This window comes from Acinonyx jubatus, chromosome A3, assembly GCF_027475565.1.
Source record: "Acinonyx jubatus isolate Ajub_Pintada_27869175 chromosome A3, VMU_Ajub_asm_v1.0, whole genome shotgun sequence".
Lineage (NCBI taxonomy): Eukaryota > Metazoa > Chordata > Mammalia > Carnivora > Felidae > Acinonyx > Acinonyx jubatus.
In genome coordinates, this window is record NC_069388.1 from 35,194,011 (window position 1) to 35,220,253 (window position 26,243).

The window sequence follows — 26,243 nt, forward strand, 5'->3', positions numbered from 1 at the left end:
ATTCTATATTTTAATTGGTTGGTTGATCTTACTATCGGAGCTTTACGTTTCGAATACAATGCTTTTCAGAAGGAGGGCAGGGGAGTGGGAGAAGAGGATGAAAGAAGGGAGAAGGACAGCTGCAGTCCTGGCCTTGGGCCCAAGGTCACTGCCATCCGTGGCGCTGGGCTTGCAGAGCCCTCCTCCAGCATCCCGGAGCGGCCGGCCACCAGGCGGGGACCAGGCCACCTGGTGGAGCGGGGCGGGGCTCGCCCAGCCGCGCACCAGTGCGGTTGCCTTGGCAGCGAGGCGGGGCGTGGCCGAAGCTCACAATCAGCCCAGTCACCGCTGCTCCCACCCCGCCCCCTGCGCTCTCACCTGGCGGAGCTTTCGCCCCCGGCGGACCCGGGGCCCATGGACACACACGTCCGCTCCCTGCTGCCCCGCGCGCCGACTCGCCTGCTCTGCCCAAGGAGACACCATTCACGGCTGGGCGCCCACGCCGGGCTCTGGGAGCCCGAGGTCGCGGCTGGGGCCCGCGCCAGGCGGCAGAGAACGAGGGCCTGGGCCACCGGGCGCCCCAGCAGACAGAGGCGCAACCGCCGCCCCTGATCACCCCCACGACTAAGAGGTGAGCTTGGCACCTTGCTCCCTGCCACCTGGCCTTTACCTTGAAGTTACTTCTTAACCCCTCTCCCCTACCGCATTTTTCTGAGACTTAAAACTGAAAGGGACCGTAAAGAACCCTGCAAATGTACACCGTGGCTTCTGGGGGAGTTGAAACCCACGGACATTTGATTTATTCATAGTGAGCCTGCATTGAGGGACTTTGCTAAGTACTTTACTAGAATTGTCTCATTTCCTGTTCATATGGACCATCGAGTGGGTACTGTCATCCCCATTTCACAGATAAAGAGACTGAGGCACAAACCAAGTAGATATGTCGTCCAGGTTTTTGCAACCAGTTTATGTAAATAATGTTGCAGAGAAGGGGAGGGGGGAGTCACAAACAACAAAAACAGATTTCCCCACCTGCAATCCCACACTCTTTCCACTGTGTGGAAATTCCCAGTGTGTTTCCCTCCACTCCTCTTTTTAGCAAACCACCCTGTGTCATAGACTCCTTGGAGAAGTTGATGAGTTCTGTGGATCTCTCCTCCACAGGGGAAAAATGTACCTATACACACACACACACACACACACACACACACACTGCAGATTGTCATATAATTTTAGAGGGCTTAGACCCAAACATGGACCTCAGGTGAAGAAACCCTGTTCTATTCCACTATCTCTTGAGATTGTCCATATAGATGATCAGATAGGGGTATGCCAGGGTGGCTAAGCCATCATACAGAGGTAAAGTGTACATGTTGGGGTGTGTGTATACATGATGACTCCCCTGAAGATCAGAGATGCTTTCACAATTTTGAAGAACTCAGAACTAGAGGGCAGGACTTCTGTTATTTCCTTCAGTGGGGTGAGGCTCTTGTTCAGTCTTGGCAGTAGGTTGTGAAGGACAGAGAAGGGGAACTGCTCTCTCCCCAGCACTTTGGGGCTTTGGCTGGAAGAGTACAAGCTGTAGAGCTGGCCTGTGGGCTGTGGAATTCATCACTGTAGCTTGACTGGACATGCTTCATGCTGCTAATTCTTTGTTAGGGGTGGGTGCCTCAGAGAAAGCATTGAAGTCTCTGATTAGGATGTTTCTGTTCACACAAATGAGGTGGCATAGATTCAGGATAGTCAAGGAGCTATTTGGAAGCACTGTATCCTATTCCTGTGTATGTTGTGCCTACGTATGCAGTATGACACTGCAGCTAACTAGGATATGGCTGGTACTAATAAATCATAAGCAGCTGCTAAAGTAAATATCACCAAGGCATGGAGCAAAGGCCAAGTGGGTGACTTGTGGGGCAGCTCAGGACTTACTGGGAGCCTATTTACACACATGGTTCTAAGCAGCTGCATTATCTGGTCTCCTAGTCGACCACATGTTATAAACAGATTAGAAGGGAAGAGAGGGGCTACAGCAAACAGGACATTGAAGCCACAAGCTGTGTGATGACTGATGTCCCAGCGGCAGAGGAGGAAGCACAAAGAAAAAACAGCAGGCAGAAGAATGGGGAGAAAAGGCAGCAGCATGCCTTTGACCATGATGCTCACCCTTCTCCCTGACACTCTTTCCTCCTTTCCTTCACCCAGTCTCCTGGGAGCCTGCAGCCACTGAAAACCCCACAGTTGCCCGTAGACCAGGCTTAGATCTCTCTCTTGAATTGTGTTCCATATTGCTATGTAGATTCTGACTCAGCATGCCAAAGCATAACTGTCTACACTCTTTGACCAATCTGACTGCGTCCTGCACTCCCCATCTCAGACACAGGTAGCCAGTTGCTCAAACTAGAAACCTGGGCATTCTCTTTGGTTTCTTCCACTCCTCAATCTTAAAACTTTCAGTCATCGTTTATGTAGCAACCATTACTTGAATGGCCCACATGAGTCAGGTTCTGGGTGATGGAGAAATAAAGGTCATTATAATATAAAACTTCTGTTCCATGAAGGCTCTATACTACTGGGGAAGTCACACAGTATATAAATTGAATATATCTATATCTACAGATCTATAGAAATATAATATACAGAAGTGCTTGATTTCATTATAAAGAAAGGAAAGAGATGAAGTGACAAGGTGGCTGCTGTCTGAATGGTGAGAAGTGCCAACCAACAGACATTCTGAGCTAAGAACACTCCAGGCCGAAGGAACAAGAGGTTCCAGAGGCAGGAATGCACTTTTGTTCTATAAGCAGAAAGGTGGTCAGTGTGGCTGGAGGTCATCTTATCAAGGGAGGTCGGAGTAAAGTAAGATCACAGAGGCAGAGAAAATGTTCTTAAAAGATCAACAGGAGGGGTTTAGATTTATTCTGATTACAGTGAAAATCTGTTGAACTGCTTTTAAAAAATAGTTTGGAGGGAAGTTTCTGGCATGGGAACTTTCTGGAACTTTCTGGTAATGTTCTATATCCTGATAGGAGTTTGGGTTACATAGATGTATGCAATTGTCAAAACTTATACAATGGAACCCTTAATTATTGGACATTTCATATTCAAAAGACAAAAAGGAAAAAAAGAACTGTAAATAAATATTGAACTCCAGTTAAGGGTATTGCCTGCTGGAATATGTGTGCAGTTTACTTTGAAATGGATCAAAAAATAGATGGCTGAGTAGACAGAGGGATGGATAGATAAGTGAAAGCGGGTAAAGCATTAATGGTAGGATCTTTGATGGATATATGGGTATTCAATTTTTCTTTATATTAAAAATAATTAGGGGTCCCTGGGTGGCTCAGTCGGTTAAGCGTCAGACTTTGGCTGAGGTCATGATCTCATGGTCCGTGAGTTTGAGCCCCACGTCGGGCTCTGTGCTGACAGCTCAGAGCCTGGAGCCTGCTTCAGATTCTGTGTCTCCCTCTCTCTGACCCTCCTCCGTTCATGCTCTGTCTCTCTCTGTCTCAAAAATAAATAAACATTGGGGCGCCTGGGTGGCTCAGTCGGTTAAGCGTCCGACTTCAGCTCAGGTCACGATCTCGCGTCCGTGAGTTCGAGCCCCGCGTCGGGCTGTGGGCTGATGGCGCAGAGCCTGGAGCCTGCTTCCGATTCTGTGTCTCCCTCTTTCTCTGCCTCTCCCCCATTCATGCTGTGTCTCTCTCTGTCTCAAAAATAAATAAACGTTAAAAAAAATTAAAAAATAAATAAATAAATAAATAAACATTAAAAAAAATTATACTAAAATGTTGGGGGTGGAGGCTTGTCTAATCTACATTTAACAAAGCTTTTTCTGGGTACTGAATAAAGAATGGCTCTGCAGGGCTGCTGAGGAAGCAGTGAGACAGATTAGAAGCTGTGACAAGGGTTTGGCCTAGGATAGCACCACTGGTAATTGATGTGAGGATATATTCTGGAGGTAGAGTTATGGGGTTTGCTGGTGGATTTAAAGAGTAGGGGACCTGTGAGGAAAGAAAGAAGAATAACTTTGAGTATTTTCATCTGAGTAGACAGATGGATGGTGACGCCATTACTGGAAGTGGGGAGAATTGGAGAAAGGGTGATATCAAGTGTTCAGCTTTAGATGTTTTATATTTTATATGCCTATTAAAGTTCCTTGTGAGAATGAAGAGTCAACAGGTAGACACATCACTTTGGAGCTCTGGGGAGAGTCAGAGAGTGAATATTCAGAAACCTCAAATTGGCATGAAAGTCATGAGACAGGATGAGACCATCAGGGCAATGTGTGAGAATAGACAAGAGTCCTGAGGGCGGAGCCCTGGTCACCCCAACAGCCTTCTGGCAGAAGACGGGAGCCAGCAAAGGAGAATGAAGAGTGGGTGGTGAGGTAGGACAAGAACAGGCAATGGAGATGTTATGGTTGCCTAGAGAGACATAGTTAAAGAGGAGCAAGCGTTCAAAAGTGCAACTCATTGCCAGAGGGAATGTAGGTGAGGGAGCAGATTTGTGGGAGAAAAGATGATACAGTTTCTGATTTTGTAGTAAGATGAAATCTTTTCAATTGCAAAGGACAGAAACTCAGCTAACTAGCTTATACAAAATTAAGGGGGGTGGGGGTGGGGAGAGGATATTTACTTCTGCAACCCTGAGCTAGTGCTGCATTAACTAACATGTTGCATGGATTAAAGTGGTGGGTGAATTCTGGCACAACTGAGTCCCAACCTCTGCCCTAAGTCTCAGTCTCTGTAGCACACACTCTCCCTGACTGCCAACATGGTTCCTGCAACTGCAGCACCCCACCCTACTGCTTAACAGCATCAGCACACAGTAGTCTGTCCATATAGTTCTGACAGAAGGGTCCCTTAGGATGCTGACTGGCTGATGTCCTTCCTGAGCATGTGCTCACACACAGACTAAGCCTTGGTCTTTGACTCATTGCTATCATAGGGGATGGAAGGGGCAGATCCATACAAAATGCTGGGGGTCAAAGGTTGCTTGACTTTATCTGATACATTTTTAAAAGATGTTTCTGAGGACTGACCAGAGAAAGGAAGCTAGGGGATCTGTTGTAGAAGCAGTGAGACAAATTAGAAGTCTGTGGCAATGACTTGGCCTAGGATAGCAGTACTATATGATCTGGAATGGATTTCCAATATGATAATGGGGTTCTTTTCCCAGAAAAAGTGAGGAAAGAAAAGCAAGCTGGGTCTACCTAGCCTGACTCAACTGAAAATATTGTTTTTCCATAAATGAAAGGAGATAACATTTCATATTAGAATGATCATTACAATGTAACAGTGGGATTATTTATGAAAATTACAGTTCTCTCTCAACCGTTCACCTACCTCATTCCCATGTAAGATGACACAGTAATCACGTTTGGTATCTCACAGAATCCAGTAGATTCCTCCTTATGATAAGCACCTCAAAATTCTACATGTTCTTTTTTTAACACTTGTTAACTGCTAAAACCTGTGTGGTCTCTGTTGAGGGGCATGCTGGTAACAGAGCCATGTAGTGGGAAAATGAAACCTTACCTTGGCACTTTTGTTAGCCTTACTTTCTTTGTGGCTAAAATGGGGAGGCTGTGTCAAGGAAGGAAGATTAAATGAGACAAGAAATTAAATTAACAAGAAAGCTTCACAGCAAGGCTGATATTAATTAGGATGAAAGATTTGTTTTGAAATATTTTAACTTTATGCTAACTGTATGTCCTTTGTATTTATGTGTAATTTATACTCTCATGAAGGCAGTTGCCATAAACTATGGTAATATTATTTCGTAAGAAACAGCCTCTCTTCTCAGAAGGGAAGGTATAAAATATTACTATCTAATCAAAATACAGATGACAGAATTAACTTTGAGTTTTGTATGTTTCTGTTTTTGTTTTTGTTGCTATAGTTTTGTTTTGGTCCAGAAAAGCATCTTCAAGAAGGTGGTCGAGTATGGCTTTAGCAGATAAGAGACTTGAGAACTTGCAGATCTACAAAGTTCTTCAGTGTGTTCGGAACAAAGACATGAAGCAGATAGAGAAGTTGATCAGGCTTGGATACCCTGAACTAATCAATTTTACAGAACCGGTCAATGGACACAGTGCTCTGCACTTAGCCTCAATTTCCAATGACATTGATATGGTCAGCTTTCTCCTTAGCCTTGGTGCTCATCCTGATGTGCAAGACAAGATGGGCTGTACTCCGACAATGAGGGCTGCAGAACTGGGTCATGAATTGTCCATGGAAATATTAGCCAAGGCAAAGGCTGACATGAGTATAGTTGATAATGAAGGAAAAGGTAAAAATCCCAGCATTCTGCCCAACAGATGCAATCTACTTTGTAGCCAGAAATCAATAAATAGTGCATTTTTGCTTTCCAACTGTAGAAGTGAAAGACTCATGGGTTTAAGTGAAGAGCCAGGTTCTCACTCTTGTACCTAAGGACACTGTCTCCCCATAATTTGAAAACAGTATGGGTAGATCTTAGGGAGACAAGATCTGAGAGATTTCTCATTTAAAAAGAAAGTTAGAGTTAGATTAATCTATGTTTGGTGGCTTTCCTAAATGTGGAGAATTTTCACATATATTGTCATTACCATAGTCATAATCATCGATTATAAGATATAAAAATCTTGTTTAAGACAAAAGAGGAGGGAGAGCATTCTTATTCCTTTTGATACTTTAGAACATCAAATAATGTTCTTTTGGGCTCCAAAAGGACTTTGGCACCTCTCAACAGCAGTCTGACGTAGAAAGGGGGTTATAGTTGGGAACTGGAAGGACTAAGGTGGATGCCAGCATAAACTCCAATGTTCTAGGGTCAATTTAATTGTATTTGGAAAAAGAACTTAAAACTTGAGACATGTCATTTCCTTTATTGTTTAGGTGAGATAGCCCCCACTTCTCTACTCTGTTCTCCCTAATCACATCTCAAGACCATGTTTGGGAGCTTCTGGCCCAAATAACTCAAAGTTCCAGAAGGACTTGACACAGCCTTGTGAAAATCACCAAGAAAATTACCACCAGGCTTAATATAAATTGGTAGATTTAATCAGTTGTCCCAAGGAGTTGCTTCAAGTACAAAGCCATTAACATCAGTCCCACACTGGAGAAATAAATCCCATTTTTAATGTTAATATTTTCTGACAGGAACAAAATCCGCTTTTGTAATTCTCTCCAGACTTGGTATTTGATAAGTGACTTGCTTAAAACAATAAAAGAGGACAAAGAAAAGGAACAATCATTTAATTACTTAATAGTACCACATAACGAAATGAACTTCGGATGCATTCAGGGGTCAAATGCATTTTAAAATGTTAAATCCTGAATAAAAAAAGCCTCTTAAAACTCTGTAGAATATCATATCCCAAAGTGTTCCATGGACCACTGAATTGCTGAGATGTTGATAAGGGTTACAAGCAAAATTGGTTCCACTGTCAAATTCATTAGAGAACCATTGGATAAAACAAATTGAGACATGTTGATTTCACATTTGTCAGACTAGATACAGGGATATTTTCCATATTTCTTTGACCCTTGAAATAGTTTTTCCTTATTGCATCTTATATACCTGGAGTTTTGTGGAATGTACTTTGGGGAAACACTGTAATGGAGAACAGTTTACCTTCCAGAGTTTGAAATAAATGTTTTTTTTAAAGGTTGAGACATTTTATATCATAAAAATCTAAAATTGCAAAATTAAAACTGAACAAGTAAAATTAGAAACAGGGTTAAGTGAATACTTGTAGCAAATGCAATAGCCATATGGCTACTATCTAAGCTCATTCAAATTAATACTAAGCTTGTCAAGGTTTTGGAAGATGAATGCATGAGAAAATAATCTGACAAATCACATAGGAAGAATTAAAGATAGAAAACAAAACTTGGGACAAGTACAAATCTTGTTGCACACATAACCTTGTTAGTACAGCCCCCTAGAGACTTGATTTTGTGTAACCCATGGTAGGCTTACTTCACTGAGTGAATGCCCTGTCTTCACCAGTTCAACACATCTAGCTCACCTTGCACATCCCTTAGTTGTCCTCTCACTTGTCAAACTGTTTTGCTTCTTGCATAGTCTTGGTCATTAACATCCTATTTTCCAGGGATTGATGTATGCCTCACTGGACATTGTTCCTAAAAGATAAGCAAACATTTAAGTGGTTAAAATACTTACTGGATCTTTAGAAGGATGTGGGACATACTCTAGGCTAAACTGTACTTTGAACAATTTTGCAGAATATGGAAAAGGTAAATCTCTAAGCCAAAACTCTTTCCTATGTCCTTGGGGATTAATTAGTGTCTGTCTATTCTGGAGAATGGAATACTGTCTTCCCTTTAAGGGTTAAGCTAGACTAGTTCCTTAGAGCCCCCATTCCATTGGTTCTCCCATTTATAGGAATGCATACCCAGTACTACATGCAGTATGCAAATTTGACTGTCCACCATTTTTTTTCCCTTTATTTCCATTTCAGTTTTAGAATTTGATTCATGTTCTTTGTGGCTTAAAGAGTCAGCCCAGATAGACTTTGACTGGGAGTTACGCATGCCATCATTATAAAATATCTATTTCATAAGTGCCTTAGGGCCTTTTGTAATGAATTCAGCCTCTGGTATTTCTAGATCGCATTGCTGTTTATTGTTGTTTTGGTCCACTCTTGCCTCATATGACTTGTTGTATCTTTGATTTTCTATTTTCAACCATGTCCTTGACCATCTTTCTGTTTTAACTGTTGTGAGTAACCCTATTTTAGATGTGTCTGTTTATATGAAATATATTTAGATTTTGATTTTATATAAATTGTGATTTTTATTTAATGGTAGAATTTACCCAATTTATATTTATCTGGATGCCCCAAAGGTTTGGCCTCAGAACTGTCATTTATTTTATATTATGAAGTTATATTTAATATAAAATATATAAATAAATATGTATAAATATATTTTCCTATATGGTCCATATATTCTTTTTCTTGTTGTGTGTATTATATTTTCTAAGGTTAATGGTCTGTTTTTAGTTCTTTTTTTTTTTTTTTTTTGGTTGTTGGAATGGTAGTTTTATCTATTTTTATTACTTACTGATTTAAAAAAAATTTTTTAATGTTTATTTTTGAGAGCGAGAGAGAGAGAGAGAGAGAGACAGAGCATGAGTGGGGAAGGGGCAGAGAAACAGGGAGACACAGAATCTGAAGCAAGCAAGCTCCAGGCTCTGAGCTGTCAGCACAGAGCCTGATGCGGGGCTCAAACCCATGAACCACAAGTTCATGACCTGATCCAAAGTCGGATGCTTAACCGACTGAGCCACCCAGGCGCCCCGATTATTTACTGATTTTTTTAAACTGAGGTATATTTGACATAAACATTATATTAGTTTCAGGTGTACACATAATTTGATGTTTGTATGGATTACAAAATGATCACCACAGTAAATCTAGTTAACATCTGTCTTTTTTCTTGGGAAGAGAACTGATTTTTTTTTGTTTTGGGTTTTTTTTTTTAAGATTAATTACTTATTTTGAGAGAGACAGAGAGCACAAGTGGCAGAGGGCCAGAGAGAGAATCCAAAGTAGGCTCCGCACTGTCAGCACAGAGCCCATTATGAGCCTCAAACTTGTGAAGCCGAAACCCACAGTTGGATGCTTGTTTTTGGTTAATGGCAAGCTTGATAGCTTTATATATACTTAAACCTTTGTTTATTAAAGTAGCAGATGGTATTCATTAATATTTTGCTATGAAAGAAGAGACTAGTACAATAACTTTTTGCATCCTTAAACTTACATGTCCATTGCTTTTATATGTGAACAACAGTTTGATAGGTACAAAACTCCTTACTTTCTTTCTCAGGTGATATTGTAGATACACTTCAGTTATTTTCTAGCATGGACTATTACAGTAGCAAAATCTCAAGGCCAGACTGACTTTTGCTTCTTATAGATAGGATCTGAACTGTTACCCAGATGCTCACAGGACACCTTCTCTACCTAGCTTTACATACGCATGCCTCATTGATTTTTCTTAATCCATTTTTCCTGAGACCCAAGTATGCTTTTTTAATCTTGAAATTCAGGTTTTCACTTCAAGAAAGTTTTTTTCTATTGTATCTCCATTTTTTTTCTGTTCCACTTGGTGTTTTATTATTGAACACCAATTACATACATGTTCACTCTACTTTGCCTCTAGACCATTTCAACTCTTCCATCATCTGTGACATTCTCCTTAGTTCTTTTGTATTTTTCCTCCACATCCTGGATGATGGTTTTGCTTTCCTTTTTCCTGCTTCCAATTTGACTTCCCTTTCTTTGGTGGTTTTAGTTTCCTCTACCATTTCTTTCCTAACTTCAGCGGGCTTAATTTCATCTTTTCCTTCTATTTATCTTCTATTGTCCTAGCAGCCCTTCTTTTAAAGGTCTTGGCCTATCTTTGTACTTTTATTTTAGAAGAAAAAAGTTATATTTAGCTTCTTTGCTATCATAGAAATAGGCCAGTCAATAATTTTCACATGGTATAGTTTTCCTAGTATGTAGTTTTTGCCTAGCTTTTACTATCAGGTTTCTTTCTTTCAGTATCTTACCCCCCCTCCCCCCAATAGGTCACATGCTAGTTTTTTATTTGCTTATTGTTCCTCTTTGAATGAAGCCTGTTTAGAATAAGGTCATTACAAAGTCAGTTTGGAGCCTGACTGTTGTTTGCCTAGATTACAATACCTCTGATCTGTAGTACATTTTTGACATGAATTATATTGAGGACCTATATGTCATAAGTTCTGGGTCGGGGGATTTAGCATTTTCCTTTATTCATTGGAACAAAACGATTTGCCAAAATGGTAGAGCCCCTTGTCATGTACTTTGTCTTCTCAGTGCTGCTATACTGACCGCTACACATGGCTGGTCTGCACATTTTATCATCCAGTACCACCTCCTTTGTCACTCTGCAGTTTCAGAGGGGACACAGCAACCCACCAACCAGCACCCACAGTCCTGCATGTGGGGTATAGGCTGCAAGAACCCATGGTTGACAAGGGCTCACATATCAGCACTCTGATTCTTCCCCTGAACCAGGTCCGATCGCATTTGGTCGTAACTGTTTTCTGATTCTATCAAAGGTTGACTTTCTTCTTTTGTTTCTCGGTCTTGGTATTTCAGTTGGTTACAGAAGGAAAAAGCAAGGCAACTATGCCTTTGCTCCACCACCTTCAGCTAGCCAATTATGGATTTCAAAATTGTTACCTTTTCCTTGCTATCTGGTTCAAATATATGGAGACTTAATTAAATACTCTCTGGGGATTCTATTTTTCTACAGGTGTTTTGTTTTACTGCATTTTGCCTACTAAGCGTCATTATCGCTGTGCATTGATTGCCCTGGACCATGGTGCAGATGTCAACAACTCTACCTGTGAAGGAAAGCCAATATTCCTTAGAGCATGTGAAGAAGCACATGATGTTAAAGATATGTGCCTGACCTTTTTGGAAAAAGGAGCCAATCCAAATGCTATCAACTCAGTATGACTATTCCTGTGATTATATATATATATATATATATATATATATATATATATATATATATTCCTTTTTTTTTAATTATAGACGCTCAGTAGTGTAATTTTTGCATTTAATTATGGTAAAATTATCCTGTTAGCTTATAGACTATTCATTTCTATTCACAGTGTTTTAAGATGATAGATTTTCATTATCTTTATATTGCCATGATTCCACAGTCTATTTCCTAATTATGTTTGGAAAATTGGTATTTATTATGCATAATGGTAAAAGATCATTAGAGAAAAATAGAAAAGATACCACTGATGCCTAATAAAAATGTATCTTTTTGGAAAGAAAACATGTAGTCCTGCTGTTTCCTGTATCTATCTTGCCCCCTTTCCTTGTTTGGCCAATTTTATTGAGTTTTCTTATTGTTTAATAGTCATTTCCAGATGATAAAAAAATCAATTTTTTTCCTCATTAGAAAACACCTATAACCTAATTTTAGCATATACTTTACCCTCTTTCCCCCCCTTTTGCTCTACTGTCTTTACAAAAAAAATGCATTTTATAGCCTGATTTCTCACAGGGACATCTGGTATGACCTTGACTCTGATATTCAAATTCTTCTACATGGACCAGCTGACTTCATTTTTCCTATTTGTTACATGAAACCAATAAAAATACAGAGAACTAAACATGTCAGTGTGAATCTAAGGCCAAATGGATTTAGACCATATTTATACGAAATAAGTGATTTAAGATAACAAGCATAACCGGCATTTGATCTGTTTCTCATCCAGTCCACAGGTCGAACGGCTTTAATGGAAGCATCAAGAGAAGGAGTGCTAGAGCTAGTCCGAGGGATATTGGAAAGAGGAGGTGAAGTGAATGCCTTTGACAATGAGAGACATCACGCTGCACATTTTGCTGCCAAAGGAGGCTTTTTTGATGTAATAATCTGCCCTTTGCTTTAAAATCTGTTGCTCACGCCTTTTCACAAATTGTTTTAATATCATGTAGGTTACACTAAGAATGTTTTCGAAGTTACCGTCTTGATTTCCCTAGATAATTCTAAAATTTTATTTCAGATCAAATGTTTTTTTAAAAACTTTCTAGCCCTTCAGTTTTATCTGCTTGCTAAGTTTATTCATTTAACGTTACTGATAATGTTTTTCTGTATTCTTAACTATAACAAATTAAAAGTTTTGCCAATCAGGACTTTTTTATTTTTTGCCTCCATTACATATCAGAATCTTCAAAATATGTCTTGACCAAACTGTGGGAGAACAATGCCAACAAACTCTTATCTCCCTGAGTTTTTGTGTGCATCTAATGACTCACCTAAATTTTAAACTCTTAAGTATCCTGGTTATCTGAACATACCAGTAAAGGATATCTCATAGGTACAATGACACTGCAGAAACGAAATAGGAACCAATGCTATCCTATTTTTTTTTTTTAATTCTGAATTACGTCTAAACTTTCTTTACTCAATTTTCTGAGTTTTTACATAGCTACCTTTGTTTCTGTCATTGAGTCTTGTCCCCACAATAAAAATATACATCACAATATAAGTCACATTTGGTAAAGACTTTGCTTCCCTGATAATGTTTTCTATAGGCTGATGCTTTCTGGAATTACTAGAATTCACCAAGATAGCCTGCCCTACATGAGTATCCAATTTTCTAAACTCTTGGTCAAAGCTATTTGATAGAATTGTCAGCAATGGTGAAAAAGTTGTATATCTGTGCCGTATAATACAGTAGCCACATGTGGCTTTGAGCATTTGAAATACGGCTAGTGAAACTAAGGAACTGGATTTTTTTTTTAATGGTTTTCTATTTAATTCGATTTAATTTTAAATAGCCACATGTAGCATAAGTAACTATTAGATAACAAGTTGGGGTGTCAGTCTTCATGCAATAAATGTATGTTCCTATTCCTCTACTATATCCACTGTTTATTTTGCAGATATTGAAGCTGCTTTTTGCTTACAAGGGAGACATGGGGCTGATTGCATTGAATGGGAACACACCACTTCATTATGCTGCCATGGGCGGTTTCGCAGATTGCTGCAAATATATAGCTCAGCGAGGTAAAAGTGTCTAGCAATTTTATGTTTAAAGCAGTTATGATTTACCCATGTTGCAGATGAGCAGACAGTTTGGGCCTGCCACTTGTCAGTTGCGTATCTTTTTCAATAACCCATCCTCAGTTATATATGTAGAAAGAAAATTGAAAATTTTTTCTTACTCTACCTTCTGTGAAATCATGAATCAGGTCTTAAAGTGATGAAAACTCATTTTCTGAAATGTTTTTAAGTTGTCATTAAAAATCTAAAGAGGATTGGGGCGCCTGGGTGGCTTGGTTGGTTGGGCGTCCGACTTCGGCTCAGGTCATGATCTCACGGTCCATGAGTTCGAGCCCCGCGTCGGGCTCTGTGCTGACAGCTCAGAGCCTGGAGCCTGTTTCAGATTCTGTGTCTCCCTTTCTTTCTGCCTCCCCCCTGTTCATGCTCTGTCTCTCTCTGTCTCAAAAATAAATAAACGTTAAAAAAAAATTTTTTAAAAATCTAAATAGGATTGTTCATACGTCGGCTAATTATTAAAATGCTTATAGTTTTTAAAGTCCTTTTAAAAATGTCCACCAATCTGAAGAATGAACACTGAAAATTATGTCTTTTAGTCTGCATTCTTAATTATTTCATTAAAAAATTGTTCAATTGTGTCAAGGATAACTTTCCTAAATCATTTGAAATTATAGGGGAAATATTTTAGGGAGAAAGATAAAATGAAAATTTTCATGGAAAATTTGAAATTTATTTTCGGTTTACCTTTAGCTTCTAGGTACCTATTAATTTAGGAATATAAACTATGCATGTATAGCTTAATGTAGTCCTTAAAATGGGAATATTAGCCAATTAAGTTTAAAGATCTGGATCCATTTGGTGTCAATTACATGCTAACTTAAAGTACATTACAAGTTTTTAACTTTGTGAAAAGTGGAACTGCATTCTGCTGAACGTTGTAGTAATGGGTTTGGTTTTTTGCTTTTTTTTTTTCCCAGTTTGAGTAATAGGCAAAAACTTAAAGCCCTATGACTCTAGAATACAGCAGAGAAAGTACTTTTGCTTTTCTGTCCTCTACACAGACAGAGAATCTCAGGAGCCCCTGAGACATAGAGATCCTATATTGTAACCACTAACATAAATAAACTAATGTGCTTGCGTAACTAATAGTGCAATAACGAATTCACGTTTACTTTTTATGAACTTATACAAACTCCTACTCTTCCCCCCCATCGTCCCCCAATAAACACTTTTAACAAATAAAGGAACATGTATCAAATGCAACTTTTGCCCCATAAACAGTCTCATCAGTCTTGTTTGCACATTTGTCACTATCAGCAGTTTATTCTGACATTTCATTTTTTTTCTTTTTCAAATGTCTATGTATTTTGAGAGAGAGTGTGTGTGCACATACACATAGGGAAGGGCAGAGTGAGAGGAAGAGAGAGAATCCCAAGCAGGCTCCACTCTGTCAGCACAGAGCCCAGTGCAAGGCTCAATTTCACGAACCATGAGATCATGAGCTGAGCCAAAATCAAGATTTGGACACTTAACCAACTGAGTCACCCAGGCGCTCCTGATATTGCATTTTTAACATAATTTATTTCTAAAAACAAAAGATCTGCCCAGATTAAGACAATTCTTCAACTTTAACATGTTAACTGCTTTCTTATTAGGACAAACATCACCAGGCACATTCTCTATCATCTATATACTCCTGGGAGAAAGTCACAGAAAGCAAATTGAGAAGCACATTTGGCCAGAGCGTAGGGCACGCCAAAGGCCTTGCCCAATGACACAGAAAGGTTTCATCTTCCTGGCAGAATCATAAGACTAGGCCATGTTTTCTTCTTTTTCAAGATTTATTTATTTTTGAGAAAGAGAGAGAGCACAAGTGGGGAAGGGGCAGAGAGAGAAGGGGACAGAGGATCCGAAGCAGTCTCTGCACTGACAGGCTTGACAGCAGTGAGCCCAATGTGGGGCTCGAACATACAAGCCATGAAATCACGACCTGAGCCAAAGTCGATGCTCAACCGACTGAGCCACCCAGGTGCCCCTAAACCGTGTTTCTAAAACAAGTGGCTGAAAGTATTCTAAGTTCTCTTGCATGTTTGGAGGTACAACCACTTCACTAGATCCTATGTGGGTGACCTAATTCCATAACAGAAGTGTTACCAACTACATGTTCACCTTTTGAATCTTAGATCTAAGGCAGTCAGAGCAACAACAAACAATGCATTAACAATTAAATGATCTTTTCTGAGTTAACTCCTTGGGTTTAGTGTCTTCTATACTTAAATGTGAAGGCTGGACTGTTTCCCACATTAAATCATCTTCTTCCTGTTGCTAGAGCAATTTACAAGTCCTGGTAAGCAGTGTGAGTGTCATATCCAAGGGCAGAAGCAGGGAGCTGGGAACAGTTCTAGGGAAGCACCCCAGGAGAGTTCTCTTTCTCATGGGCCTTTGGCTTGTCAGCCCACACTAGCTGTAAGTTGAGTACCTTCGACCACAGATCATAAGTCACAAAGGGAATGAATGGATCTGTATTTACTAATTATAAGGGAGGAGATAAAAAGTCCCAAGGACAGAGGAGAAAAAAACACCTTCAGATCTTTAAGCTGGGATGTTGGAAACTTTTATCCACATAAAGGTTTCTAACTAGGAGGAAACTGGGAGCATAAGAAGGCAAGATCAAACAGCTTTAAGATCCTTTGATCCTTAGGGGTGAATATAGAAGCAGTGGCTTGGGAGATGGTAGATAAACCCCTCGACACCTTGAAGAAGCGAAAAAGCTAAATAAAAACAGCATTCTTGAAGTTGCTATGGAATTATACTGTCGAGACCAGCCTCAGGCCCCCTTTTCGATAAGTCACTGTTTAATATAGAAATTTTAGAATCCTTATTCTCATAATACTCTTTTTGAGTTTTTCTATCACTACTAAAATTATCAGTCTTAGTATAAAATGTTCAGTTTGACAATACCAAAGGAAGTATCAATCTTCAAAAGCACTGGTGACTAATTTTCTTTTTGACAAGGAATACAACTATGAAGTATTGGCAGGGCATGCTTTATTTCTGCACACAGCCACCTGTACATTTTCGTTGGTAGACATACTGATTGGGGAGCAATCTTCTTTGATTATGTGATGTTGGCAAAGCACCAGGAGAGGCTTCTTCTAGATGCAAAACACTAGAAAGAGCTTCTTCATTGTCTGACTTATTTATATACATAACGGATTTTTAATGTCTCAAGACACTTACTATAGACAGCACAACCTTCCCAGTGGCACTAAGCTGACTCTCCAAGGTACCCAGAGAAGTTTATTTATTTGGGGAATACCTACGTGTAATGTTGGTGTCATCATTTTAAGGAAGGGACCAAGAAGGAAAGTGAATTTTAGAGTCTGATTTGCACAAATGTAATACTGGAAGTCTTTCAGATTCGATGAACAAATTGGTTTTTCCTGGGTTAGGTTGTTCACATGACCTTATCACAAAACAGCAGATCAATAGAAATTAAATGGATTCTGTGGGGAATACAGTTTAAGATCGTACACAGGTTTGCAGTCATAATCATTCAAAAAGAAGCAGGTGCAGCATTCTGAGTTCCTAATGGTCCAGTAAGCTATCTGAACCCAGCTTCTTTCTATATTCAAATATTACCCTCACTCTTTTCTTTTTTTAGTAGCAGGTCTGCTTAGCAAGTATGCCAAAATGATATTTGTTTCAAATATCTATAGGGATCAATGTCCTAATTCTTTAGGGGCAGAGAATATAAATTGGAAACATATTTCAGAATTCACCAAAGTGAAGCTCACAGAAAAAAAAAATCACAGTTTAATTTGGTAATTATAGGGAATAAATTTTTGACTAATAGATCAAAATTAAGAAAAGGGTTTGATGAATGTCATTCGCAGAGCCATGCAGATGCCTGGGCAATATTCATAATAATGATGCTTCATGTTCTAGGATGTGACCTGAAATGGAAGAACTTAGATCATAAAACACCCAGAGCTGTGGCCAAAGAAGGCGGTTTCAAAGCAGCAAACAAAGAAATACGGCGGGCAGAGCGAATTGCTAATAAACTGGCCCAGCCAGGAGCCAAAAATCCAAATCCACTCTGGGCCCTTAGACTTCATGACTGGTCGCTAGAACATGAGACTTTCCTTCGGGAAGCCTTTTCATTTGTGGACAGAGGTGATGGGACAGTCAGCAAGGAGGACTTCGTGTTGACTTTGGAGGAGAGGCAAGATTTTGTGACCTCGGAACAGCTGGCTATGGTAGCTCACTATCATGAAAAATTACGGGGAGGTGGGGTCAATATTAATGATTTCTTTAAAGGAACCAGATACTTAAGCAAGGCTTATGTCGTGGGATCATATGGGCCCAAGAAAAAGAAAAAAGGGATGGCCAAAAAGGTAAAGAAAGGCAAGTTTGTTTTACCCCTCCCAATCTGCATCATCCCTGACCACGTATTTCCCCAACGGAGTGATGGCGGGCCACCCTATTACATGATTGAAACCTACAAGAATATAACTGATTGCAATCGGTTTAACCGAGACCATCCACCAGAACATCCCATTCAGGATGACTCTGCTTGGTACATTGATGATCCAGGGAAGGTATTTTCAAATATTAATTTCGTCACCAAGGCAGGAGACCTGGCTTCTCTGAAAAAGGCATTTGAATCAGGAATACCTGTGGATATGAAGGATAATTATTACAAAACACCACTAATGACTGCATGTGCCAGTGGAAACATGGATGCTGTCAAGTTTCTTCTTGAAAAAGGGTGGGTTTTCTTTCTTGAGTGAGGTTTAAATTTCATGGGTCTTTATATTCAACTCCAGAATTTTAGGGCAAACAAAGAGCTTAATTTCTGAAATCTAGATTAGAGATAGACCTTGCATGGGAAAGTTGGCTAATGGGAACCTGGGAATGTGTGTACGCACAGATAGCTTGCCAATAACAACTATGCACAAAGTTGCTTTACTAGAGAGCTTTACCTACATGGTGTGTAGGTCACTTTTTATTTTATTTTAAATTACCAAGATAATTTTTAAAATTTATTTATTGTTGAGAGAGAGAGAATGCACTTGCCTGTGAGTGGGGGGAGGGGCCGAAAGAGATGGGGAGAGAGAATCCCAAGCAGGCTCTGCACTGTCAGCACAGAGCCGGTTGAGGGGCTCAAACTCACAAACCTAGATCATGATCTGAGCAGAAATGACCTGAGCAGAAATAAGAGTCAGGCACTTAAACTGACTCAGCCACCCAGGTGCCCCAAGAATTTTATTATAGGAGAAACATAACATGATCTACCCTCTTAACAAATTATAAGTGTACAATACAATATTAACTATAATCACACTATTGTATGGTAGATCTCTAGAACTTATTCATTTTACATGTTGCTTTTTAATCTGTCTCTTGTGTATGTGTTGGGGGGGGGGATCCTAACAAATTTAAACAAGTGTTACAATGGCCATGATGACATGTCCCTTCTCTCCTCCAGAGCCTCCATGGTTCATTTGTAAATATCTTTAAAATATCAAAGCATCACATTTTTATTTAACTTTGTAATCTAAAGCAACTTCTCAGGTTTAATTCTTTCTTGTACCATAGCTGAATAGCCTGGGGTAAGTTTCTTAACTTTTTTGTGCCTCCATATCCTCATTTTTATAATGGGGCTCTAATAGGACTCAGCTCACAGATTTTCAAGATCAAATCATTTAAAATATGTAAATCACTTATTAGCAAAGCAATTGCATATTTGATAAAAGTTGTTATTATTATTATATAATAAATTATATTATATAATAAATATAATAAAAGTTATTATTATATAATAAATAAAATATAATATATAAAAATATTATATAATATATAATATATATTATATATAAATATTATATATATAAATAAAGTTATTATATAATAAATATAATAAAGTTATTATTATTAATATTATTATTATTATTATTACTATAAGGGCGAAGGTCAAAGAAGTATTCAAATTTGTATATTATCTAGAGGGAGTATAAAGTAATTAATGAGAATTTGAACTTTTGGACAGTGAATTTTTTTTTTAATTTTTTTAATACTTATTTTTGAGAGAGAGAGAGAGAGAGAGAGAGAGAGACAGCATGAGCGGGAGAGGGGCAGAGACAGAGGGAGACACAGAATCCGAAGTGGGCTCCAGACTCTGAGCTGTCAGCACAGAGCCCGATGCGGGGCTTGAACTCACAAACTGTGAGATCATGACCTGAGCCGAAGCCGTACGCCTAACCGACTGAGCCACCCAGGCGCCCCAGCAGTGAATTTTTTTTAAAAAGAACTGACATTTAAAATACTACACTTAGATGCTTAGAATTTTAATAATGAAGGTGCATTTAAAAATCTATAACATTCAGAGAAAGTAGACTCAAAGTGAAATAACATGACTTTTATATTTCCTATCAGCTTTTACCTTCATTGGATCCAGTTATATAATTTTCCCTAATTTTAACCTTTGCAAAAAGTATAACCCCTGGGATCTAAGTGCCTTTAAAAACTAAACAAAATGTGTATTTATGCAAAGAAAATTAAGACTGTCAGATAATGCAGAGCACGAGTCAAGAAAAATTATGGCACAGAGTTTAACTTTACTCAGAGCTTCCCTTGTTTATAGCTGGACAACCGTATGAAATCTGGCTTTGCACGTTCAGCCTCCAATGCTTGGAACAACCCATATATTTAGCTTGTGCATCTGTCTTATTTTATAGGGCTAACGTTAATGCAACAGATAATTTCCTGTGGACTCCGCTTCATTTTGCATGCCACACAGGCCAGCAAGATATTGTTGAGCTTCTTGTAAAATCTGGAGCTGGGATAGACGCAGTCTCCATCAACAACACCACTCCTTTAACTAGGGCTATTGAGAGCTGCAGACTGGATACTGTAAAATACCTACTTGATATCGGTGCTAAATTCCAACTGGAAAATAGAAAAGGTATGTGTTCATATCATTGATATAGTTACAGTCAGAAAAGGAGAATTTAGATTCCAAACCTCTTCTGATTCTATTCTTGTAGGACCACATTTCCCTGTGAGAGTTACTACTGCAAACGCAAGCCTAAGTTGAATGGTACACAAGTTGGTTTTCTGTGGAGTGCCTCTCAATCACTGGTGTGAAAGGATCAGTGCTTTATGTTTGCAATCTGTCATGGACGGATACTTGTGTAAAGTACAAGAAAAAGTGGCTTCCTAGAAAATGAAATGAGAAAAAACATGAAATACAAGGGATGACAGAAAATTCTTCTATCAAATATATCTAAAAATTTCTAAATGCCCACTCTTTTTTTTTTATGTTTATTCATTTTTGAGAGTGTTGTGCTGACAGCAGAGAGCCTGATGTGGGGCTTGAACTCACGAACCGTGAGATGATGACCTGAGCTGAAGTTGGGCACTTAACTGACTGAGCCACCCAGGCACCCCTCTAATTACCCACTCTTAATTTCTGTGGTTATTTCACTATAGTCCTATAAGCATTAGTTTGTGGGCTTGCACCAATGTTCAGAGTTTTCACACTGTTACAACTGTCAATTCCTAGTAAATGACATAGTTTAAAGACTATAGAATGTGGATTCTTTCCAAAGCTGAACAAATTCCTGAATTTGAGGTTCTCTCTAGGACATAAATGGGAGGCCTAGCTTATATCACACCTGAAGAATAAATAAAAATTTGAATAACTATTTGACCTTATTGCTTGGAGGTATCATTTTCTTATAGTGGAGGCTGTTGCTTCCTTTTGATCTGAGAGAGCATTAATATTTCTGGCTGCTTCCGCTTCCTCTGAGTCACTGGTAGTATTGTTTTAGGTCTGCCTGAGGATATTACAGGTGTCATAATACCCAGCCATGTGCACAGCACACTGTGACACCAGCTTCCTCAGGCCTTTTTGAATATACCTCCTTATATCATGGGAAGGGGAGAATAATGTAAAATTATCACACAAAAGGAAATGTACGCAATGTGGGAAGAGAACCATCAATCAAATATTCACATGTAAATATCCTGCCAGTATTTCCTATCAACTTTTTAAGAAACATGCTTAAAAAAAACAAAAACAAAAACAAAAACAAGAAAAGGTTGTGTTGCCAGTAAATGGCACCTTAAATTATGAGATCTTAGAGCTGGGTCCACCTTAGAGAATATCTGATCTAGCTTTGTGACCCTACATATAACCATTTGCTTTACTAATCACCTTTACTACTGTATGCTAAGGGCTGATGTGCTGAGGTTTTCTACATGGCTTATTATCAATCTGTTTATTGTTATTCTGAATTTATGTCTTGAACAGGGCACACTGCCATGGATATTGCAAAGGCGTATGCTGACTATAGAATAATTAGTTTGATTCAAGAAAAGCTGGATAGCTTGCCAAAACCAGCAGAAAATCAAAAAATGAAAGGCAAGCCACCTCCTAAAATGAAGACTGAAGGCCCTGAAATTAAGAAAGAGGAGGTAAGAAAAGCAATGGACTACCCATTAGTAACTAGAACCTGTTAAAAACTTGTTGGGGGGTAGGGCAGTGTCATTATGTACATGTGGTTATACAGCATGGGCACAATAATATACAACCCATATTGTCAGCACTATTATGCAGTACTTTTAAAGAAATAGCTAGCAAAGAAATTCCTAGTATGGAAAAGTCTAAAAAGTGCTCATTGCAAATAAAATCCATGTAAAAACCAAGATGGTTCAGCCAAACACAATTAGAATGTTGAAAAAAGAATTGGCATTGGATATGTATATATTTGGTTCTGAGTTATACAGATTTGATGAGACACCCTAGACAGGGAAGTAGGGTGAGAAGAATGAAGCAAAGCATGTTTTTCCTTCATTATGGTATCATAATTTTTCATTACACATCTTACCTTCCTTCTAAGGAATTTTATTTTTTTAATGGTTATTTTTGAGAGAGAGAGAGAGAGAGAGAGAGAGAGAGCGCGCACAGGGGAGGGAGAGAGACAGGGAGACAGAGAATCTCAAGCAGTCTCTGTGCTGTCAGCACAGAACCCAATGTGGGGCTCAAACTTATGAACCATGAGATCATGACTTAAGCTGAAATCAAGAGTCAGACGCTTAACTGACTGAGCCACCCAGGCACCCCCTAAGGGATTCTAATGACTACCAATGAACCCTGGGATATGGGGCCACTTGTGACTTGGATATCCTGCAGAATGACTCTAGAAGTTTTAAAAGTGTCAAGTGACTGTTCCTGGTAATCTGGAGTGATGTGGGTGCCTCTAAACTACCAGCAGAAGTTTAAGGTTTTTGCCCATAGAGATTACTGAGAGATCAAGACTTTGTCATTAGCAGCGAAGCCCAAGTGCATTTCTTTTTTCTTTTTGTATGAAATTTATTGTCAAATTGGTTTCCATACAACACCCAGTGCTCATGCCAACAGGTGCCCTCCTCAATACACCTCACCCATCCTCCCCTCCCTCCCACCCCCCATAAAACCCTCAGTTTGTTCTCAGTTTTTAAGAGTCTCTTATATTTTGGCTCCCTCCCTCTCTAACCTTTTTTTTTCCTTCCCCTCCCGCATGGTCTGCTGTTAAGTTTCTCAGGATCCACATAAGAGTGAAAACATATGGTATCTCTCTTTCTCTGTATGACTTATTTCACTCAGCATAGCACTCTCCAGTTCCATCCACATTGCTACAAAAGGCCATATTTCATTCTTTCTCATTGCCACGTAGTATTCCATTGTGTATATAAACCACAATTTTTTTATCCATTCATCAGTTGAAGTGCATTTCTAAGTAGGCTAGAAGCTTCTTTTAGGGAAGCAGGAGGAATCCCTGGTGATCCTTGGCAAACATAGGTCAGGGATGAAATTCAAAAAGGAAAAGCTCTAATATTGGAATTGGAAATTGGAAAGGGTTGGAGAAACGTAAGGTGGTAGGAAGTGAAGAGGGTGAAGGGATTATAACAAACATGGAGGACAATCAACAGTAAAGAGTAATAAACATGGAGGGGACGAGAGTAAGAATGGCCAGAGGTGAAGGATGATCAATCAGCTAAGCTTCTACTACATACATCATTATCATTTTAGTAGGATAATTTAATTTTTCTAGTTAATCAGTGACCATAGATAAATAATGGGTATCTTGAAGACTTAAATGCTCTGTTACCAATACTACTAATAAAGTAGAGTTAAACAAAGCAAACTAGTTATCTTCCCCCATCCAAAGTTATAATATTCTATTTCATTTCAAATTATAATTTATATAGTAACATTTTTATTTTTACTTGGCTTCAGAGCAAGATACAGAACAACAAATAATATAAAAAAAGTGTAATATAGGTTTTTGCAATTGATAGGGTTGGTTTTTCTTTTGTCTCATTTCCAGGAACCACTTTCATCAGTTTATGTACCAGCCATATCAGAGGAAAAGAAAGTGCATAAGAATAATGTGGTTTATCTCAATTCATTGATTACCAGTGGTTATACCAAGAAAGTGGATATTACATTTATTCCACGGAGCGTAAGTACTTTGGAAAGATTTTCATAACATGCTGTAAACTCATATCATTTTCTAAATACATTTCATGCAGAGCACCCAAACAAATGTCCAAAGATTATCTTTCACAGTTATGATATGAAGGTATCCTTTTGCCAATTCCTGCTGCTTCAACTCAGTAAGTTCACCTTCTTTAGCTTCCAATATCTGGTTTCCTCTATTACTATTTCTATATTAACATTTTAGTTGTCCTTGAAAACCTAAAGTATTCTTTGGTCAATGCCATTCCCTGTCCCCATTTGGTCACAAGTTCAATAGACACATTTTCTTGGTACTTCTCAGACCCCAGTACTCTTACTACCATCTCACTTGAGAGTTTCATACTAAGCAACACTGGATTTATTCAGTAGCTTCCTAAATATCCACAATTAAAGAGGTGGAGACATCTTTGGAGAACAAGAGTGGTCTTGCCAATCCCCATCAAGCCATGCTGAATAAGAGACCACCAGCCCCCTCTTCCTTCTACTATGAAAATAATTTTCTTATGACTTCCCCATAAGACATAAAGGTAACAAACCCAAATGATCTTCTAATTCCATCTCTTCCTTGTTTTGACATCCCAAAAATGAACAGCAGAGGATCATCAGAGGTAACTGAAAAGCATTTCAGATGTCCAAACAGTCACCATCAGAATTAGTGATGCCCATGTAACTCCTCTTCCTCATGTAAGAGGAACACATAAGCTAAAATAGATTTAGAAGTAAATTTGATAGTTTTAAGTTAATCATACTGGACACTGTGTGGATACTGATGTATTTGGCTGGCTTTTGTATTCATGCCTGCTCTGGATATGGTTGTTTGTTTTAAGATCTGGAGTCCTGAAGCCACAACAGCAGAGCTGATCAGGAAAAGGGAGCTGCGGCGGGAGAGGTTCACTTACAAGGTAGACTTTGAGGACTTCATGATGCCCTTTCAGAAGAACATCACAGAGAAAGCTCAAGCCTTGGAAGCTGCCTTCAAGACCTAGATCATAGCAGTTGCTTCATGGGGTCAACATTTCAAGGCCCAGGGAGAAAGTCGGTATTTCCATCAAAGTCAAAGCAATCCACAAATTAAGAATTTGTAACCAAATAATTGTTTTTGCTTTAACAGCTATAAACATTCTGAGCTATCTAGAGAAGGTGTATTTTATTTTGCAATGAATTACATGTCATTCTGGATAAACCCCTTAATCTTCTTTAAGGATGTAGTAGAATAAATGGCATTTTGGTTATAAATATAACATTATTTCAAATAACATTGTATCAAAAAATTTACAAAATGTACACCCATTATGTTTGCTAAATATATAATTCCAGTGGAAATTGATGAAAACAACTTAATAGTAGGGAAGAGAAGTAGTTCTAACCTGTTAAGGAAGGAGTTTGTTTCCTACACACCATCGTACGTGGTATATATTAGATACCTGGGTCAAATAAGCTTTGGCACTTATAGCAGACACTGTCAGCACTCCATCCCTTTCTCCTTGATTGAAGCAGGCCTAATATTCAGATGCTGGAAGGCAGACTCTGACACTTAAATTTGTAGAGTAGGGCCCAAATACACGAGAACAAGAGCCTCCGAGAAGCAGCTCTCAACCAGCGAGTGAACAGATGCAGTGTATTAACACCCCTGCTCCCTCACGGCTCTGGTTGGAATGTTTGGAAGTGAGCGTTCCTATTGACTGCTCAAGTTCCCCCAAGAGGTTAAGATCACATTGCCAGCAGTGGTAATTTGATAACACACCCTTCATTGGCAGCCTTCCCTTCCCTGTCCTCCCACATTTCTCCCATACCTTCAGATCTTTGTCAAGGTCACCTCTGAAATATGTACACCTAAACCCTTGTCTCGAGGTTGCTTCTGGAAGGACCCAAACTAAGATAACAACTACAGTATTAGTTATGATTCTGAGTCCCCCTAGCAAAAACTTTAAAAGTCCATTCCCTTATCTTCTGTTTACTACAAAATAAACATTTCCCCAGCAAGGAGGATGTGCCTCCAGGGTCCTGTGCAATTGAGAAACAGTTCAACTAGTATTCATACAATAGTTGAAACTTGGAGCGAAATTTCCAGATGACAAAAAAATATACATATGATAAAGAAGGACTAGGTATTGCATGTGATTTTTTTTTCTCAAGGCATGGGCAGGGTGGGCAAGGGAGAAGTGGGGAATTTA

The 26,243-nt window shown here is 39.0% G+C and overlaps 1 protein-coding gene and 1 long non-coding RNA gene across 4 annotated transcripts in view; one reads left to right on the plus strand and one right to left on the minus strand.

Annotated features, from left to right (window-relative positions):
- The first annotated feature begins 273 nt into the window (after positions 1 to 273).
- ANKEF1 (ankyrin repeat and EF-hand domain containing 1) lies at positions 274 to 25,208 on the plus strand. Of its 3 annotated transcripts, XM_015081528.3 has the most exons (10): positions 274 to 610; positions 5,881 to 6,270; positions 11,271 to 11,470; positions 12,253 to 12,402; positions 13,424 to 13,547; positions 17,490 to 18,312; positions 20,282 to 20,508; positions 21,859 to 22,022; positions 23,918 to 24,052; positions 24,897 to 25,208. In XM_015081528.3, exons 2-10 carry the CDS (start codon positions 5,925 to 5,927, stop codon positions 25,053 to 25,055), a joined length of 2,328 nt encoding a protein of 775 aa, XP_014937014.2. In that variant the 5' UTR covers positions 274 to 610; positions 5,881 to 5,924; the 3' UTR covers positions 25,056 to 25,208. The 3 variants fall into 3 exon arrangements, with proteins under 3 accessions (XP_014937014.2, XP_014937016.2, XP_014937015.2); XM_015081530.3 differs by lacking the exon at positions 5,881 to 6,270 and having other exon boundaries at positions 276 to 610; positions 11,271 to 11,484; XM_015081529.3 differs by lacking the exon at positions 5,881 to 6,270 and having other exon boundaries at positions 278 to 610.
- Positions 4,635 to 26,243, minus strand: part of LOC106983343 (uncharacterized) — a 50,186-nt gene continuing 28,577 nt past the window's right edge. Inside the window, exon 3 of the long non-coding RNA XR_008289208.1 lies at positions 4,635 to 8,108. This is a non-coding gene — a long non-coding RNA (uncharacterized LOC106983343). The remainder of the gene's footprint in view (positions 8,109 to 26,243) is intronic.

Excerpts from the sequence above, each read along its gene's own strand:
- ANKEF1 (XM_015081528.3), top strand. The coding sequence starts at position 5,925 with ATGGCTTTAGCAGATAAGAGACTTGAGAACTTGCAGATCTACAAAGTT. Across the intron at positions 6,271-11,270 it reads AGTTGATAATGAAGGAAAAG|GTGTTTTGTTTTACTGCATT; the intron begins GTAAAAATCCCA and ends ATTTTTCTACAG. Across the intron at positions 24,053-24,896 it reads TTACATTTATTCCACGGAGC|ATCTGGAGTCCTGAAGCCAC; the intron begins GTAAGTACTTTG and ends GTTTGTTTTAAG.